Here is a 17,519-nt window from a genome sequence, read left to right as displayed (position 1 = left end):
CTATAAAGCACATTCTTTTGTTTCAACTTTGCAAGAGTTTTTGCCGACCATGTTCTCGCGGAATAGGAAATTATATATACAAAGCAACATGTGCCATGTACCTTGGAGATCCTATCAATACCTTGACCTTCAAACTCCGCTCTCTCTTTAAGGAATATTGAATTATATACAACAGCAAATTGAGCTCTATTGAGTTTCCGATGAAAAGGATACAAGACGTTTCGCTAATCGCACTTAGCATTTTCCGATAGAGGCCATCTAATGGGTGGAACTGGACACAAGACGTCTCGCTAATCGCATTTAGCATTTTGAATTGTAACAAGTACAGAAAAAGGATGATTATAAAGTCAGAAAGTAAACATTGGGAAAGATCACTAAGAAGTTGACCGTTACTCCGGTCTAAAACTGGGAAAGGGCACGTTTGAATACTGGAGAAGGATACACTAGCACTAGGAAAGGATCCATTTGGACAGTGGGAGAGGGAACTGTGACCACTGGGAAAGGATTACTGTAGGTGACCATTATTGTGGCTTGAGCATTCCTCGCGGCCGAAGTGCCTGGTCATGACGGGGTTGGTTTGTCGTAGCTGGGGCGCCTGGTTTGGCGGATTCTGAAAGGTTTGAGGTTGGAAAGGATAGTGGGGGCTTCCTACTGGGTATTCAATGTGGAGGGACTCAAGGAGGGCAAGGTGGCGCTTGTCACTTTCTCGGTCTAAAATTATGGTTACTGTTATTGTTATGGTTATTGTTATTGGCTCTGGTGATTGAGATGTTATGGGTTTCCTGGAGGTGCTGCTTAAGGCCTCCATTATTGAGGTGGTATGTCAACCGTTTGGAAAGGAGAGTGGTGGCGAGTCCAATGTAGGAATCTTGGGGCATACAGGCCACAAAAGGACAGTTGAACTGGTACACCAGACTCTCACACTTGATGTTGGATGGGCATGGGAAGCAGTTATTTTTCATAACGAGGCCCTTAGTTCTCTTGTTCTTATAGTAAATAGATTGTTTTGTGCGGTCCATCTCGTCGGTGGGGTCACATTGTCCTTGATGATACAAAGTGCCTTCTCATCCTCCCTCTAAGCACTAGACATGTAGGCCCTATAGAACAAGGTAAAGGTGTTGCCTTCTTCTACAGGAGCCTTTTGCCCTTCGTACCACTTGCTCATGATGGTCTGCAGTACACGTTGGCAGTCGCTGTCTGAGTGGCCATTATTGGGTTTTACATGGTCAAACATGTTGGCCAACATGTTTGAGAGTGTTTGAACATGTGAAAGGGGTAAACATGTTGGACCAATGTGTTGGACAGATGTCTGATCTGGCCTGACTTTTGTGGGCGGAGCTTGCTCGTTCATGTCCATGCATGAACGTCTGAACACGCATCAATCTCCAACCGTCATACATACTCAAATCTTACGGAGGTAACATACATAGCAGCTCCTTCAGTGACAAACTTGCCGATTATTTCCAAAATGAATGATGTGTGTGCCGTTGAGAGTGGGTGGGGGATGGAGTATGTTTGAATGATATTTTGACGTAGCCCGAGGGGATTTCTCCCCTTCTCTTCTTCTACACAATGGGATGAAGACAGGAGGGTCACTGATTAAATGAAGCAGCCTTGGTGTTGATGTGCTGTGTCTTGCTACAATGCTTCCGACCCAGGGCAGTGGGCAAGATGTGGTGATGACCAGTCATCCAGGAGAAGCCAAGATAAGAGGGAGGGAAGGGGATGACTGGGAGTGGAGTATGTGAGGATGGAATGGGTGGGAGTGGATTTTATGCCCTTGTTTTTTTGGCTACCTCCCTTCTAAAGGGGCAAAAGCAGTTTGTGTATGTACGAGATGTAGTTTACCCAACTCTTCTATCCTTGCAGACATTCTCGCACCACTGTTGTACATTATCTTGTATTTCATACAATAGCTTAGTCGACGGTGTTTACAGTTTGGATTATAGCCCCATTTTCTGTAGGAAGTTATAGATATGGTAGAAGTATGTGTTTTATTACCTTGATTTGGTGCAGTCACTGCTGTTTGAGTGGCAATACAATATTGTTGCAGGGTTTTGTGCAAAGTAGAAAGTCTAGTAGTATGTGTGACATTGTCAGCGTAGCATTACATTATCAAATGTAAGGTTCACCTCCTGTCATGAGGTGGCCATGTGTGGTAGCATTTTTTTGGTTCTCAGGCTTTCTTGTACTATTTCTAAACAGTGGTTAAGTTGATGTTAAGACAGCTATGGATGTATACGGGCTCTTAATGTCTTAAGGTGATTTGCTGTGTTGCTCCCAGCATTCTTGCCACATGCTGATGGAAAAACTAGGTATCAGTCTATTATTGGTAATGGAATTGAGACACCAAAATGGGTGGATGCCATCATTTAAGCCGCCTTGTTCTTCACTGATAGGCTTGTTCACCTTAGATGGCTCCTAGAAGGAAGATAGGTTTGAAGCAGGTGAGAAACTGGGTTATCTATAAATAGATCCATGGATCAGTAGCCAGCAGAACTTGAGGGTGGAGATTGCTTGTAGAGCACAAGATGCAGGGGGGAGCTGTAAATTTTATAAGGTAATGAGGATGCTAGAGTTCAGCAGTGAAGATTGAGAATGGGGGTAGATCCAGAGCTTGTTTCACTTTGGGAGTGTTGCATAATCCACTCTATGGTTCAAGTGGGAGCCATTAGTGTATATGTTAACTGGGTAGGAGGGAGATTCTTGTTGGATGGCTTTTTAGCCAGGTTAGATTTAGGATCAGAAATGGAGACAGTGGTTTGTGGTCAAGGTGGGACTTTGTCAGGGATGTTATGTCGCCTTGGCTGTTCAATTTATACATGGATGGGGTGGTGCGAAAGGTAAATGCAAGAGTAGTGGGTTAGGGATTGGAGATGGTTAAAGGAAATGGAGAAAAGTGGGAGATAAGCCAGTTGTTGTTTGCTGACAACACTGCGTTTGTAGCAGGATGAAAGGAGGGATTGAGGAAGTTAGTGACAGAGTTTGGGAGGGTGTACGTAAGAAGGAAGTTGAAAATAAATGTGGGTAAAAGGTGACAAGATGTACAAGGGGAGAAAGTGGCAGCAGACTGGAAGTGAGTATTAAGGGAGAGAGACTGGAGAAGTGGATAGTTTTATATACTTGGGTGCAAATGTGGCAGGAAAGGGAGGAATGAAGTAGAATGTAGGTTGAGAGAAGCAAGTAAATGCCTTGGGGGATTAAAAAGTGTAATGTGAAATAGACATTTGGGAATGGATGCCAAGAGGAGATTGCATGGAGTGATTGTGATGAAAGCACTTCACGGGGCAGAAACATGGAACATGAGAGAGGAAGAGAGGAGTTTGAATGTGATCGAGATGAGGTGCTTGAGAAGTATGATAGGGTTACTAGGCTGGATAGAGTGAAAAACAAGATGAGGAGAACGGGGGTGGAAGGGAGTTGGGAGATAGGACTGATGAAAGAGTATTGGGATGGTTTGGACACATGAAAAGAATGAGTGAAGAAAAATTAGTAAAAGAGGTGTGGAAGGCAGAGGTAGGAGTGAACACGAGAGGCGAGCAAGGACAAGATGGATGGATGGGGTAGAAGGGGCATTGGGAAAGAGTGGAATGTCTGTTGAGGAAGGACGGGAGAAGACAGAAGATAGGGGTGAATGGAGAATGGTTGTGTATGGATGATGCTGTGATGCATGAGGGGGAGTGAGGGAGTACGTGTGAAAAATAAAATTATGCAGCCCAGAGGGATTTCACCCCGTCTTCTCTATTCCTGCAAGAGGGGACAGAGAGGAGGGGGTTGCTAATTTAATGAAGCGGCCTTGCTGTGGATGTGCTGTGTCTTGTGACAATGCTTCTGACCCAGAGTAGTGGGGAAGATGCAGGGATGACTCATTATCCAGGAGGCGCCAAGATAAGAGGGAGGGAATATACTATTGATCAGTTACTACTTCACTCTCAACACTTCCCCGGTGGGAGTTCATTCCCAAGGTGCACAATGTGTCGGTCAGACAGTTGTTAGCTTGAAGGAGAGCCTGATACTCCCTTTGTGTGTGATATGGTGGTATTCTTTAACTTGGTTATGCCAAGGAGGGGAAAAGGCCTTGTGTGTGTGTGTGTGTGTGTGTGTGTGTGTGTGATTCACCTTGGTCTTTGGATCACATGTTGGACTCGTGATTGACAGCTATTTCCCTCCCGGAAGCGAGCTCAGAGCTCATATGAGTGATCTATGGGTAATGCTGTGACCTCTTACACGCGCACACACCCCCAGCTCCCCGCCCACAAGAGTTGGAGTAACGACTCAAAGTACAGCAACTGAAATTATTTCTGCCCTGGGTTCGAACCCGGACCACCATAGTGACAGTCAGGGACTCTACCAACTGTGCCACTGGTGTGTGTGTTTGTATGTGTGTGTAATATTTTGACAATCAACAATCAGGTAAAATTACAACATATCACAAGTCACATTCACCCTTCCTAGGTGTATACATCAATACCAAATGGCTTATACCAGGTACTTTGAAGATGCTGGGTTACCACATACATGGCTCTGTTACTACTGAACTGCTGTCACATGGAAATAAAATACCAATACAGACAATGTCTCTTTAATCTTCAGCATTTCATACACAGAAAGAGATGTATGTACATGTGGAATAATACATGCCACTGAAAGGGTTCATTATGTACAGCATATGTGTAGATTTGCTACTTTGAAGACAATGCCTTCTTTCAGTATATGAAATAATGTCAGGTCATTCCTACCTTATAACCTTTATAGCATGAAACTGTGCCTCAATTTGGAATTGGTACCTAACAAATAATTCATCAGATATATAAATAAAAAAAAATAATAATCTATAATACAATAAACTATGGTTCCTTAATTGTTGGCTCAGAGCTGGTCAATGTATGGCACATGAGAAAGGGTTCCTGTAGATGCCATGCTCAGCTTTCCATTCATTACTTTGCTAACAGCCTGGAAATGGAAATATACAAATTAATATACATACATACATACATAAACCAAAGGCTTTTTTTCCCCTTTCTTGGGAGGCGGCCAAAAGACCAAAGCTTAGAAACCACTCCCACCCATTCCATCCCCTACATACTCCACTTCCCTCCCTCTTATCTCGGCACCTGGATGATGGGTCATCTCTGCACTTTGTCCAGCCCTGGGTCAGAAGCAGTGTCACAAGACACAGCACATCCACAGCAAGCCGGCTTCATTAATTTGACGATCCCCCTCTCCTCTCCATCCCCCAAGGGCTTTTTTCCACTTATAAGGTGGGTAGTAAACAAACGAAAGAATTCCTTAATCAACAGGTATGCAAAATATCTGTTGGGAGAGGAAGGTAGATATGTATTCCCACACACAATTCACTTCTTTTATTTTCATGGGCATCATGTTCCCACCAAAAGATATTTTAGGTCAATGATGTCTATTTGGCTAGCAGAAAGTATATATGGTAGTATAGTATTCTTCAACCTTGAAAGCAATAGTGACATTTACTTGCTTTCAACTTTCATCTCTCACATACCCTCCCAAACTCTGTCACTAACTGCCTTAGACCCTTCTCTGATCCAGCCACAAGTGCAATGTCATCTGCAAACAACAACCTGCTTTACACCCACTTCCATCCACTCTCATTAACCATCTCCAATCCTGTCCATCACCCTTGCACTTATCTCCCATGCCATCCAATCCATAATCCATATACATGTTGAACCACTGTGAAATTACACAACCCTACCTTTACATCAAACCAATTTCACCATTTCCAAACAAACAAGCTCTACTACTCCTGTACAAGATTTAAACCGTCTTTAACTTTCCCTTTATCCCATACATCTGCAATACTTTTCAAGTTCCTTTCCTGCCAACTGTCATAAGCCTTCTCCAGGTCCATAAATGATCACAGAACTTTTGGCCCAAAACTCTTTGCATCTGCCTTGTTCAATTTCTTTTTTTACATGCATCCTCTACCTTTTTTAAACCCACACTGTTCTCCCTTCCCCCTAATCCTATCACACATCTTTCCAACTACACTCAACTGACCGATCCTTCTGAAACTATATTTGTCCCTTTTTCCTTTGTAAAGTGGAACTATACAAAGCACTCCAGTCCTTTGGCACATCTCCCTCCCTTAGGCTCACTACCAATCCATTATAACAGTTCCTCCCTTTGTCAGACAGTTCACATGACATACATCCAACCTAGGTGCCTTACCAGTTTCCAAGCTGGTGGCTTTAATGTCTTTTTGGAATCAGCTTGATGCTTATGACAATGAAAAAGACCAAGAAAACTCAGGCAGTCAAGGGATACTTACAGCATTCACTGAAAATGGAGTGACAGCATCAATGGCATCACTCATGGCACTGGCTTCAGAATAGCTTCCTGTCAAGAGTGCCTGTAGTCCCATGTCATCTAACAGTTCGGCTGTTAAAGAAAGAATAACAAAAATTCAGTGGCAAAAACACGGTGTGAAGTATATGTGATGGTAGAAACAAGGATCAATGGAACTAGTTTAAGGCATGGGTGTGTGCTGTCATCATAGTTACTTAACCTGCATATAGATATATACAGTACACATGATCTATCCAGAATATATAATCCAAATTTCATTCCAGATAGAAAAAAAGGTGGGGAGGGGGGAGGAATCAACACATTATGGAAGACTCCATTCTCCAATGTGCATACTTACAGATGGTTATCACTTAAAATCTAATCAAAACTACTCCTAAAACAAGCAAAAACTGCCAATAAAATTTCAAATAGGACTGACATACATCCAGTCTGTCAACACACCAACTGCTCCAGACCCAACCACTACTACAGTCACTTCCATAACAGTAATACACACTAGTTTCACCAAGTGTCTTATGGTTTGAATTCTGTAAATAATTCCAGCGACATGACACTTTGAAAATGTTGTATTGCTGTTATGTAAGGGACTACAGTTGTGGTCTGTGTAGTGGTTGTAGCCAGGGCTCTTGGTATGCAGCCAGTTCTTCCAGTGTTGTCTTCTTCAAGACAGACCAGGTGCATTGGATCAATTCATTGATCTAATGGATGTGGCTGTTCTCCTGAGGGAAAGTGTAGCAGTTAATTGACCGATTTACAGACTACAATTTTGCAGTCATCTGTAGACAAGATGACAAGATTTTTAGGATATTGGTAAGCATGGATAAAACCATTTCTAAAACTTCTCCATTGCCCAAGTGTCTACCTAGATTTACAAAGTAGTTCCAGCAAAAGTTATGTATACAAATCTAAACTCACCTGAGGATTCAGAAGCCATGTGAATAGCAGCCTGGACCTGTTTCTTCCCATTTGCAACATCCTCTTCTGACACATTCAAGTTCATAAACATGTCGTGAATAGCAGAAGTTAGCTGTAAATAATAAACAGGTGAGTTTTTCTTTTGGTACAGAAGGGGGAAGGAGATAGTATGTTCTTCCTTTTTGGAAGAGATCAAGTTAACACGTTTTGTTTGATGTCCTGATTTATTCTATTTGACATGACTAACACAAAGCTCTTTTATTTTGCCTTATTGAATGGGTTTGAATCCTTTGAATTAACTCGGGAGTGATTGTTATGGTTTGTTTCACTGGCATTTTTAACCTTGTGCTATCATCATACATCTGTGAGGGGAATTTCATGATGGCAGATAGCAAGGTTACTTCCTGTTCTTGACCTACTACAGAGGTTTCAAAGTGTCAGTTATGTTGATGACAGATAGCCACGGATGTTTGTGGAGCTTCATTTACTTTTAGTGGTTTGTTGGGTGTTGCTATGCTGAATTATTATTGTCAACTCTGGCATTATACTCTGGATCTGATGTTGGGAGGTCATATGTTGAATAATACAGATTAGAGTATTGCTTTTTGGGGTACTCCATTGTACAATCTTTTCTATACAGACGCTCCTCTACTTACGTTCATTCGTTTTATGTTTTTTCAATTTTACGTTTGAACTGACTGTAAAAAAAAAATGGTAATTTTTTTAGTTTAGCGTGCTCTCCGTAGTTCAAACGATATTTACGCATGACGCTGCATCCATTGTTTACATGATACAAACGACAGACTGAACGTGCCTTGCCTCCTCCTCCACCACCATCTCAATTTATGTTGCTTGAATTTAATTTATTTGAAATTAATGTTACAGTAAACTCTCGCTTATCCGAATGCGTTTTAACCGAATATTTTCTCAATACGGTAGCCATCGCTTCAACCAAATGTATTTGGATCTCAACCGAGCATTCAAACACCCCGCCGCCTCTTCTGCCACCCGCAAGCTTCACTAAGTGCTCACACGGTGGCAGCACACTCCATGTTTACACCCAATCGGCTGTTTATACTCTATAGAATATGTTTATGAACTATTATAAGCATTTCCATGTGTATGTTAAGTTTACAGGTACGAATATAGCATACGACATTACCGCATAAAACTCTACGGGAATGAAACATACAAAGTTGGATTAACCGAACATTTTTAATCCCCCTTGGAGTTCGGATAAGTGGAAGTTTACTGTATTTTACAAAGTTATGTGTATAATTAATGATTTAGGGGTGTTTTATAAGATACGGTAATAGAATTTACGGATGTATAGTACAGTAACAACTTACGTTCGGAACGCAACTAAAACGTAAGTTGAGGAGCGTCTGTATATACCAGAAGGCTTCTTTCACCCTTAACCACTCTGATACAATGACACCTACGTAGACGTCATGAGATGTGCGTGGGTGCACAAGGATGACAGCATTGGCGTCTTGATTATATCTTTTTGTAGTTGTACAGAAGTTACCCCGGGATTCTGTGAACTGGTTTGATCACATTTTCTGTATTTATTATTACTCAGTAAAAGAGAACGATGGGGGTTGCTGGGCTCGATGGAGTGGGAAATGGGGAGATGAGGAGAGCGGGGGTGGAGGGGGAGCTGGGAGATGGGGTTGATGAAGGAGTATTGGGGTGGTTTGGATGCATGGAGGGAGTGAGTGTGGGGGGGGGAGGTGTGGAAGGCAGAGGTGGAAGGAGTGAATATGAGGGGACATCCTAGGATGAGATTGATGGATGGGGTGAAAGGGGCATTACAAAAAAAGAGAGGAATGTCTGTGGAGGAAGGATGGGAGAGGACAGAAGATAGGGGTGAATGGAGAGGGGTGGTGTATGGATGGTGCTGTGATGCATGAGGGGGAGTGGGTGGGTGATGGGGGGTGAGGAAGTATGTATGAGAAAAAATTGGACGCAGCCCAAAGGGATTTCTCCCCATCTTCTCCTTTTTTGCATGGGGGGACGGAGAGGGGGGGGATCGCCGAATTTATGAAGAAGCGGCCTTGCTGTGGATGTGCCGTGTCTTGCGACACTACTTCTGACCCAGGGCAGTGGACAGGATGCAGGAGGATCCAGGAGGTGCCAAGATAAGAGGGAGGGAGGAGGGTGGAATATATAGGAAATGAAATGGGTGGGAGTGTTTCCTATGCCTTTTTCTTTTTTGGCTACCCCCCCATGTAAGGGGGAAAAAAGCCTTTGGTATATGTATGTAAAAGAGAATGAGTAATACAGTAGGGACTTTTGTACTTTATAATGCAAGTAGTGTGATGAAAATTACATATGGCTGCCAATGCCGCACACGAGACCGAGACATAGTGAAGAGGATAAGGGAGGCATGCATCCACCCCCTCACCTGTTTGCTCCCCTCTCGTCTTAGCTCCTTGTAAATGAAGAACCAACCCTGGCACCCACCTACTGCCTCAGTCAGAAGATATGCAGCAATACAGCACATCCACAGTAGGGCCAGGCGGCCAAAGCAGATTTACCCCACTGTTTATTTACGTGACAATCCTCCCACATCATCCCTTCACGTGTAAACAGAGAAGACATGAAATCCCTTAGGACTACGAGTACGTCAGTTTATTGTCCATTCACTACCATTGTCCACTCACACCGATCTCTTACGTTCTGCCTTCCCTACCCCCAGAGCTCGTTTACCTGTAGCTCCCTTCACATGTATCTCATTCTTGGTCTTCCCCTAAGTCTATTTGGTCTCAATTACTTTATTTTATTTTATTATTATCTGGGGGGGGGGGTTATTCTGTATTGTCTGTCAGTTAACAAGTTTATTAGCCATTTCTTGACAATGTTATGGTTGTGCATTATTTTTTTAGTGTCAAATGCCTTCAAGAGGTTAATGTACCTATCTTGGCTCCACATACCATACCTCAATTATGCACACCACACTGGCAAAGCTCCAATAAATGACAATGGCCATCAGGAATGGAAAAGGTTAACATGCCTATACAGACAGCAAATTTTCAATAGACCATAACCTACATACACATACATATACCAAAGGCTTTTCCCCCTTACACAGGGGGTAGCCAAAACTTAATCACAAATAATATGATGATAGAGTGTATTATCCTCTATGTCTCATGCATATGCAACATTTCTTTTCTGACTGATTCCTTGGACAATCCTGGAGTTACTCATACCTTGTGGAAAGGAGGAAGGTCCTGGAGAAGAAATTCCTAGCAACATAGCAAATGTATGGCTTGACTTTTTCATTCAGGTTATCAGGTTAAAGAAAATGGAGAAAAGTGGGAGGTGAGCCAGCTGTTGTTTGCGGACGACACTGCGCTTGTGGCAGGGTCAGAGGAGGGATTGAGGAAGCTGGTGGCAGATTTTGGGAGAGTATGTGATAGAAGAAAGCTGAAGATAAATGTGGGTAAAAGTAAGGTGATGAGATGTACAAGGGGTGAAAGTGGCAGTAGACTGGAAGTGAACATTAAGGGAGAGCGACTGGAGGAAGTGGATAGTTTTAGATACTTGGGTGCAAGTGTAGCAGGAAAAGGTGGAGTGAAGGTGGAGGTAGAATGTAGATTGAGAGAAGCGAGTAAATGCCTTGGTGGTTTAAAGAGTGTAATGAGGAATAGACATTTGGGAATGGATGTGAAGAGGAGACTGTACGAAGGAGTGATTGTGCCAACAGCACTGTATGGGGCAGAAACATGGAACATAAGAGAAGAAGAGAGAAGGAGTTTGAATGTGTTTGAGATGAGGTGTCTGATAAGTATGGTGGGGGTTACTAGGCTGGATAGAGTGAGAAATGAGGAGGAGAACAGGGGTGAAAAAGGATTTGGGAGATAGGGTTGATGAAAGAATATTAGGATGGTTTGGACACATGGAAAGAATGAGTGAAGAAAGACTAGTAAAAGAGGTATGGAAGGCAGATGTGGAGGGAGTGAACATGAGGGGACGTCCTAGGATGAGGTGGATAGATGGGGTGAAGGGGGCTTTGGGGAAGAGGGGAATGTCTGTTGAGGAAGGAAGGGAGAGGACGGAAGACAGAGGTGAGTGGAGAATGGTTGTATATGGATGATGCTGTGACTGCATGAGGAGGAATGGGCGGGGGGGGGGGGGTAGTATGTGAGAGTAAATTTTGACGCAGCCCGAAGGGATTTCTCCCCGTCCTCGCCTTATATGCAAAGGGGGACGGAGAGGGAGGGTCGCCGATTAAATGAAGCGGCCTTGCTGTGGATGTACTGTGTCTTGCGACACTGCTTCTGACCCAGGGCGGTGGGCAGGGTGCAGGGATGACCCGTCATCCAGGAGGTGCTCAGATGAGAGGGAGGGTGGGAGGGGTGTGGAGTGTATTTAGGGATGAAATGGGTGGGAGTGTTTTTATGCCTTCCCCTTTTTGGCTACCTCCCTTGGAAGGGGGAAAAAGCCTTGGTATATGTATGTATGTATCTATATTTGAGACTTTAATGCTCTGCCTCAAATCTCCTTTGCAAAGGCCGAGCATTATCTGGTGATAGCCTCAAAATTTGATCCACAGTTCTCCAAAAGGAATATTGTACTTTACAAAGTGATTAGCTGATAAAATTAAGTCTAAACTATCCCAAAAAGATGACTAATTCACCTACAATTTGGGAAACTACATACAACAGCCCTTACCTTGCCAGCATCAGATGAATTGGCAGCAATGCAGTATCCAAAGAGACCAGAGTCACTGTAGTTTGCATTCACTGCAGAAGCAACAGCTTCAGTCCCTGAAGCAATTAAGGCTTGTCCCAACTTGCTGCCTGCATTGCTTCCACGTTTGGTGCCTGCACCAACACCCAGGATGTACTGAGCCACAGCCAGGGAGGCTGCATCAGCAGAGCCAATGCTGTGGTAAAGTAAATTTGTGATAAATCAATCTAGTTTCTCATCTCAGCTATTCACACCCTACACATACACATATAACAACTGGATCTTGCATACCTTGCACCTTCTCCTCCAACAGTTATGATGGAAATACCAGCACCATTTTCATTTCGGATCTCGCCACCACCAAATGTAGACGAGGCAGCTGCAGCTGACCCAGATCCAACACCCAGTCCCTTAGCAAAGGCAACCAAAGCGTCGTGATCAACCCCTAGGCCCACAACTGCCATGCCACCAGCAGTGTGGGTAGCTGCAGCATATGCCAAAAGCTGCAAGAGAATACATGAAAAACTGTGATATGGGCAAAGTAATCAAAATGGGACTATTAGTATCAACAGCCATAGTTAACTTCTTCAATACGAGTCAAATATTTGTGTGCACATCAGGTTGCCTGATGTATGATGATGCATCACAATATGTGCATTACAAAATATAAAGTTGTTGTTGTTATACTCGCTCTCTTTCACTCTGAATAAATACAACACAGAAAACATGATCAAGCCTGTTCACAGAATACAGAAGTCAGCATCAACTACATACTTACATTTACCAAAGGCTTTTTCCCCCTTACAAGATAGATAGAAAAAAATAAAAATAAATAAATAAATAAAAAATAAACAAGGGCATAAAATTCACTCCCACCCATTCCATCTCCACATACTCCACTCCCATCCACCTCCTTCCCTTCCTCTTATCTTGGCTCATCCTGGACGACTGGTCATTCCTGCATCTTTCCTGCTGCCCTGGGTCAAAAAGCAGTGTCATAAGAGCACATCCACAGCAAGGCCGCTTTGATAAATTGGCGACCCCCCCACCCCCCTCTCCGTCCCCTCAAGCAGAAAAAGATATGGAGAAATCCCTTCGAGCCGAGTCAAATTATTTTTTCACACACTCCTTCCCCCCTCCCCCATCCCACTCCCTTTCATGCATCACCATATCATCCATATACAACCATTCTCCATTCACCCCTATCTTCTGTCTTCTCCTGTCCTTCAACAGAGCAACAACAACAAAATATTATCAGGAAGACAATGCCAGCACCCTTGTATACCCAACTCACAGCTCATGACTCATACATAGGCATCATTGGATTCAAAGATGTTAAACGTGGCTATCTGTATACTGGTGTACAAGGATAATTATATACCCTTAAAAATTAACTCCATTTTCCTAGTGATGACACCATTGCCCCACCCAGAACGTTCCAGAACCCAGGAAAATTCTGGTTCTCTCGCTGATGGCATCATTGCCCCACCCAGTACTTCCAAGAACTCGGCAAAAAGCTGACACAGGTGACAGGTTATGCAAGGGTTTTTTTTACACAACTGGGGAGGTACTTCATAAGATAGAGTGTGAGAGTGAGAGAGAGAGGGGGGGGAGACCAATTCTCTTTCAGAGGAAAATTGTGCATTTTACATTTGGCCCTCACATGAGGACTTTGTGTCTCCTTCCTCCAGGAAGCACTGCAGGCCAAACACCCCTGGGGTAGCCAGAATGGTGAAGCCAGTGCTTCTATTATATCACATTAATAACCAGATCACTAAACAAGGTTTTCAAAGACCATCAAATCCAATACTTTACCTAATCCCCCCAGACATCAGCCCTACAGAGCAAGCCCTCTCAAGAGATTAAGAACTATAATGGTATGTGCATTCACTACACCATCCAGCTCTAGGACAGTACAAACACAGGAAATATCTAGCCACATTCATGCATGCCAACAACACAATATACACTCTAAAGGGATTTGTGGGAGAACCCTGTTCCAGCCATGGTGTTTCTCAGAGAGGAAGGGCTCCTTGGCCAGTCTTAAGAATAACAACAGACCAATTGGTTGGTTATTTCCACCTTCTTTATACTTTGTTATTTTTGTGACAATTCTTTGTTTACTCCATATTTTTTGCCACCTCCACCCTTACCTCTTCATCCCATCATTCATTGCCTCCCCATTCCCCTCGTCCCACACACCATAGGAAGGGGAAGTAGCCACATGGCCATTATCTGTTACATAATTATGACAGATAGACAGGAAAATAGAATCACCAACTACTATGTGTTTTGTATAATTCCATGCCTTTGTTTTTTGGCTACCTCCCTTATTAGGGAAAAAAAAAAAAAAAAAAGCCTTTGGTATAAGTATGTATAATTCCTCCATTTACTTTGTTGACAAAAATAATTTGGTATGTAACAAGGACAATGGTCAGTTTTACCTCATGAGGATACTTTTGCCCCTTCCTACAGTACTATCTTTGTGTATTCTGGTTACAAAAATGTACCCAGACTCTAGAACATTCTTAGAACTTCTAGTTCCTAAGTATTGTGCAATTTAGCTCCATATTTACCTCGTCAGATGAGACCTTTCCAATTTTGTAAGATGGAACGAAGAGAGAGTTGCCAAGACCAGTGCGGAAGGCAACCTTATGAAGGTCGTTGAGGGTTACTGCCGTAGGGTCGCACAAGGCAAGGTCAGCCTTTAGTCGAGGAATAGTTTCAAGAATTTCCCATGGCTTGTACAATGGTTTGGTTCCAACTTCATTCAGTAGCTCCATTCCCGCACTCCTGAAACAATCATCTAATGTCAATGGAGAGCATCATTTCATTTCATTTGCACTTTCAACAAGATTATCCAATAATCCATTGAATGTGCATGGAAGTGGAATAGGCAAGGACAAAATGGAGGATGTAGGTAATGTTTGTGACAAGAAATGTGGATGTATGCAATGCAAACCTGAACTAAAATGGAAGTGATTGTCTGAGCTTGGGAGTGTGGTAGGAAAGGTGTCAGGAGAGGAGAGGGGGCAAGGGCGGGAGGCAGTGGCTGTTGGAAGGGAAAGGATGTTGTGTGGTAGAATGGATGGAAGTGTCGAGGATAATGCAGGTTACAATGAGAATGGGTTGGAGAGACAGACACAGTCAATTAATTGTTGCCTCATTCAGTAGGAAACCCACAGCTACACAACTGGTAACAATCCTTGGAATCTCCCATGGATCTATCCCTGGGAAGATGAGGAGAAAAAGGAAGAAGAGGAAGGAGGAGAAAGAGAGAGAAGGATGAGGGGGAGGAAGAGGAGGGTGAGAAGAGGAAGAAGGAAAAAGGATGAGGATGAGAAAGTATTTATCTAATTGTAGTATATAGGAAAGGAGCAACCCTCATTGGTTCCCATCTCTTACTCTCAAATTTATCATCCCTAGCCTCATATTCATATGCAGTTCATTTCCAATTATCACATTAGTATTTGAATTCAGGTAGGGGGCCCAAAAATCCATGATGGTGGAAAATGGATGGAATTTGCTGAATTAGAGCTACAACATGGAAGTCCCAGAAACAGATTCTACACATTCTCAGCTTTCTCTCATTTATTTGTCCAAATTGGTTAATTTTTCATGACTAACAGAGATTGAAATACCCCCCTTTCTCATGTTTCCAGGGTTTGTTTTGAATGTGTCACCAAGAATGTTTAATTTGCTAAACTCTAGGGGGCAGCACAATGTCCCCATACATATTTAATTCACCATAATTAGTTCAAACAAGTTATAAAGATAAAAGAGGCAAAGAGGAGAGATGTAAAATGGGGTAAGAGTATGACAGAAAATTTTGAAAGTGAAAAAAAAAAAAAAAAAAAAAAAAAAAAAAATGTTTTGGAAAGAAATTAAAAGAGGAAGAGGAGGCAAATCAAGTAGAGAAGAAAAGGTAAAAGGTGCAGATAATGGAAGAGAAGGAGGCTAGGCAGGGAGAGGTAGTTGTGGTGGGAAGGGCTAAGAAAATGACCATGATGAGTGAGGAAAATGGAGGAGAAATAAGGAAAGATGAAGTGAAGGCAGCTGTTAAGATGATGAGAGCAGGCAAGGCACCTGGGTTGGATGGATGCCATGCAGAATGTCTGAAAAAAGGAGGTAAAGTGATGGTGGACTGGCTGGTGAGGTTATTTAATGTTTGTTTATGAGAGGGTAGTGCCAGAGGACTGGAGGAGTGCCTGTATAGTTCCACTTTACAAGGGAAATGGGGGCAAGTGTGAGTGCAGTAGTTTCAGAGGGATCAGCTTGTTAAGTGTTGTTCCCTAGACTGTCTGTCCAAGCAGTCCTGTCTCCCCAAGGAATGCCATGGCCAAAATGGGGTTTTCCTACACATCCTTTATGGAGTGTATGTTGTGTTGTTTGTGTGCGTGATTGTGTATAGTGCAGTCTTTCATGATGTGTTGAATAGTATGGGGTGAAGTGTTTCATCCTGGGCATTTGTCCACAATGCTGCCATCCAGTCTCTTCTGGTAGCTTAGAAGGGTTGAAAGGTAGCCGCATCGCAGTCTGGCCAGGTGGACTCTGTCCTTTCATGGAAGAGAGGATTCAGAGGGATGGATATCAGGGGGTCTGGCATGCAGCAATGTGCTGTCTTTTAGTGTGTTAATGGAGCAGTATGTGATGTGATTATGAACAAGTTTCCAGAGGCTGGTATTTGGTGGTTTTGGAAGAAAAAATATGTGTGTGTGATTTAGGTATTTGGGCATTTTTATGTTTCTTGGTGTGTGTGGGTGTTCTGCTATGTAGTGTAGCGGGTGTAGTGTGTTTGTGGAGGCTGCAGCAAGTGTTTGTGTGCCTCTCATGTCAAGGTGATTTTTGACTTTGAGGACTTTTGTTTCATAATGTAGATGGTCTGTCGGTGTTGTACATGTACAGCCTGTAATTGTTTTTAAGGCTTTGTTTTGTATGGTCTGAAGGGTGTTAAGGTGTGTCTCACTGAGATTAGGTGCCTATGCTGGACTTGCATAATTCATCACTGAGTGTGTGCATTGTTTGTATATTGTAGTATTAGTTTCTTTGTATTCAAATGTTGTTCCAGTGACTGATTTAAGTGCGTTGAGTCCAGGTGTCCAGGAGGTGCTCAGATGAGAGGGAGGGTGGGAGGGGTGTGGAGTGTATTTAGGGATGAAATGGGTGGGAGTGTTTTTATGCCTTCCCCTTTTTGGCTACCTCCCTTGAAAGGGGGAAAAAGCCTTGGTATATGTATGTATGTATGAGTCCAGGTGTGCATTTTTTATGTTTATGTGCTGTTTGAATGACATGGATGTATTGTACATTATACCAAGGATTTTCAGTGTGTGTGTGTGTGTTATTAGTGTTGTTGATATACAGATGAGGTATGTATTTGTGTTCTTTTGTCCAGTTGTGAGAAGTGTTGCTGTAGATATGGCTGGGGCTATTTTGAGTCTGTAATGAACCATGTGCGAGTGTATTGAGGTATGGCTGTATTATTTCTGCAGCTTTGTGTTACAATGTGTACATGTGATTGTTATGTTGTCTGTGTAGGAAGAGATTTGTATTTCTGAGGTGCCTGG

General features: G+C 42.9%; 1 protein-coding gene across 1 annotated transcript in view; it reads right to left on the bottom strand.

The window, feature by feature from the left end:
• Positions 1–4,568: 4,568 nt before the first annotated feature.
• Positions 4,569–17,519, bottom strand: part of UQCR-C2 (Ubiquinol-cytochrome c reductase core protein 2) — a 28,439-nt gene continuing 15,488 nt past the window's right edge. Inside the window, exons 4-9 of the mRNA XM_076176678.1 lie at positions 14,532–14,748; positions 12,247–12,458; positions 11,938–12,151; positions 7,258–7,369; positions 6,305–6,414; positions 4,569–4,953 (exon numbers count right to left, since the gene is read on the bottom strand). Coding sequence (XP_076032793.1) covers positions 4,870–4,953; positions 6,305–6,414; positions 7,258–7,369; positions 11,938–12,151; positions 12,247–12,458; positions 14,532–14,748 — 949 coding nt within the window. The 3' untranslated portion in view covers positions 4,569–4,869. The remainder of the gene's footprint in view (positions 4,954–6,304; positions 6,415–7,257; positions 7,370–11,937; positions 12,152–12,246; positions 12,459–14,531; positions 14,749–17,519) is intronic.

This window comes from Oratosquilla oratoria, chromosome 39 (genome assembly GCF_046742065.1).
Source record: "Oratosquilla oratoria isolate Oo_2021 chromosome 39, ASM4674206v1, whole genome shotgun sequence".
Classification (NCBI taxonomy): domain Eukaryota; kingdom Metazoa; phylum Arthropoda; class Malacostraca; order Stomatopoda; family Squillidae; genus Oratosquilla; species Oratosquilla oratoria.
Note: the sequence above shows the minus strand (reverse complement) of the source record. Positions and strands in the feature narration are given on the sequence as shown.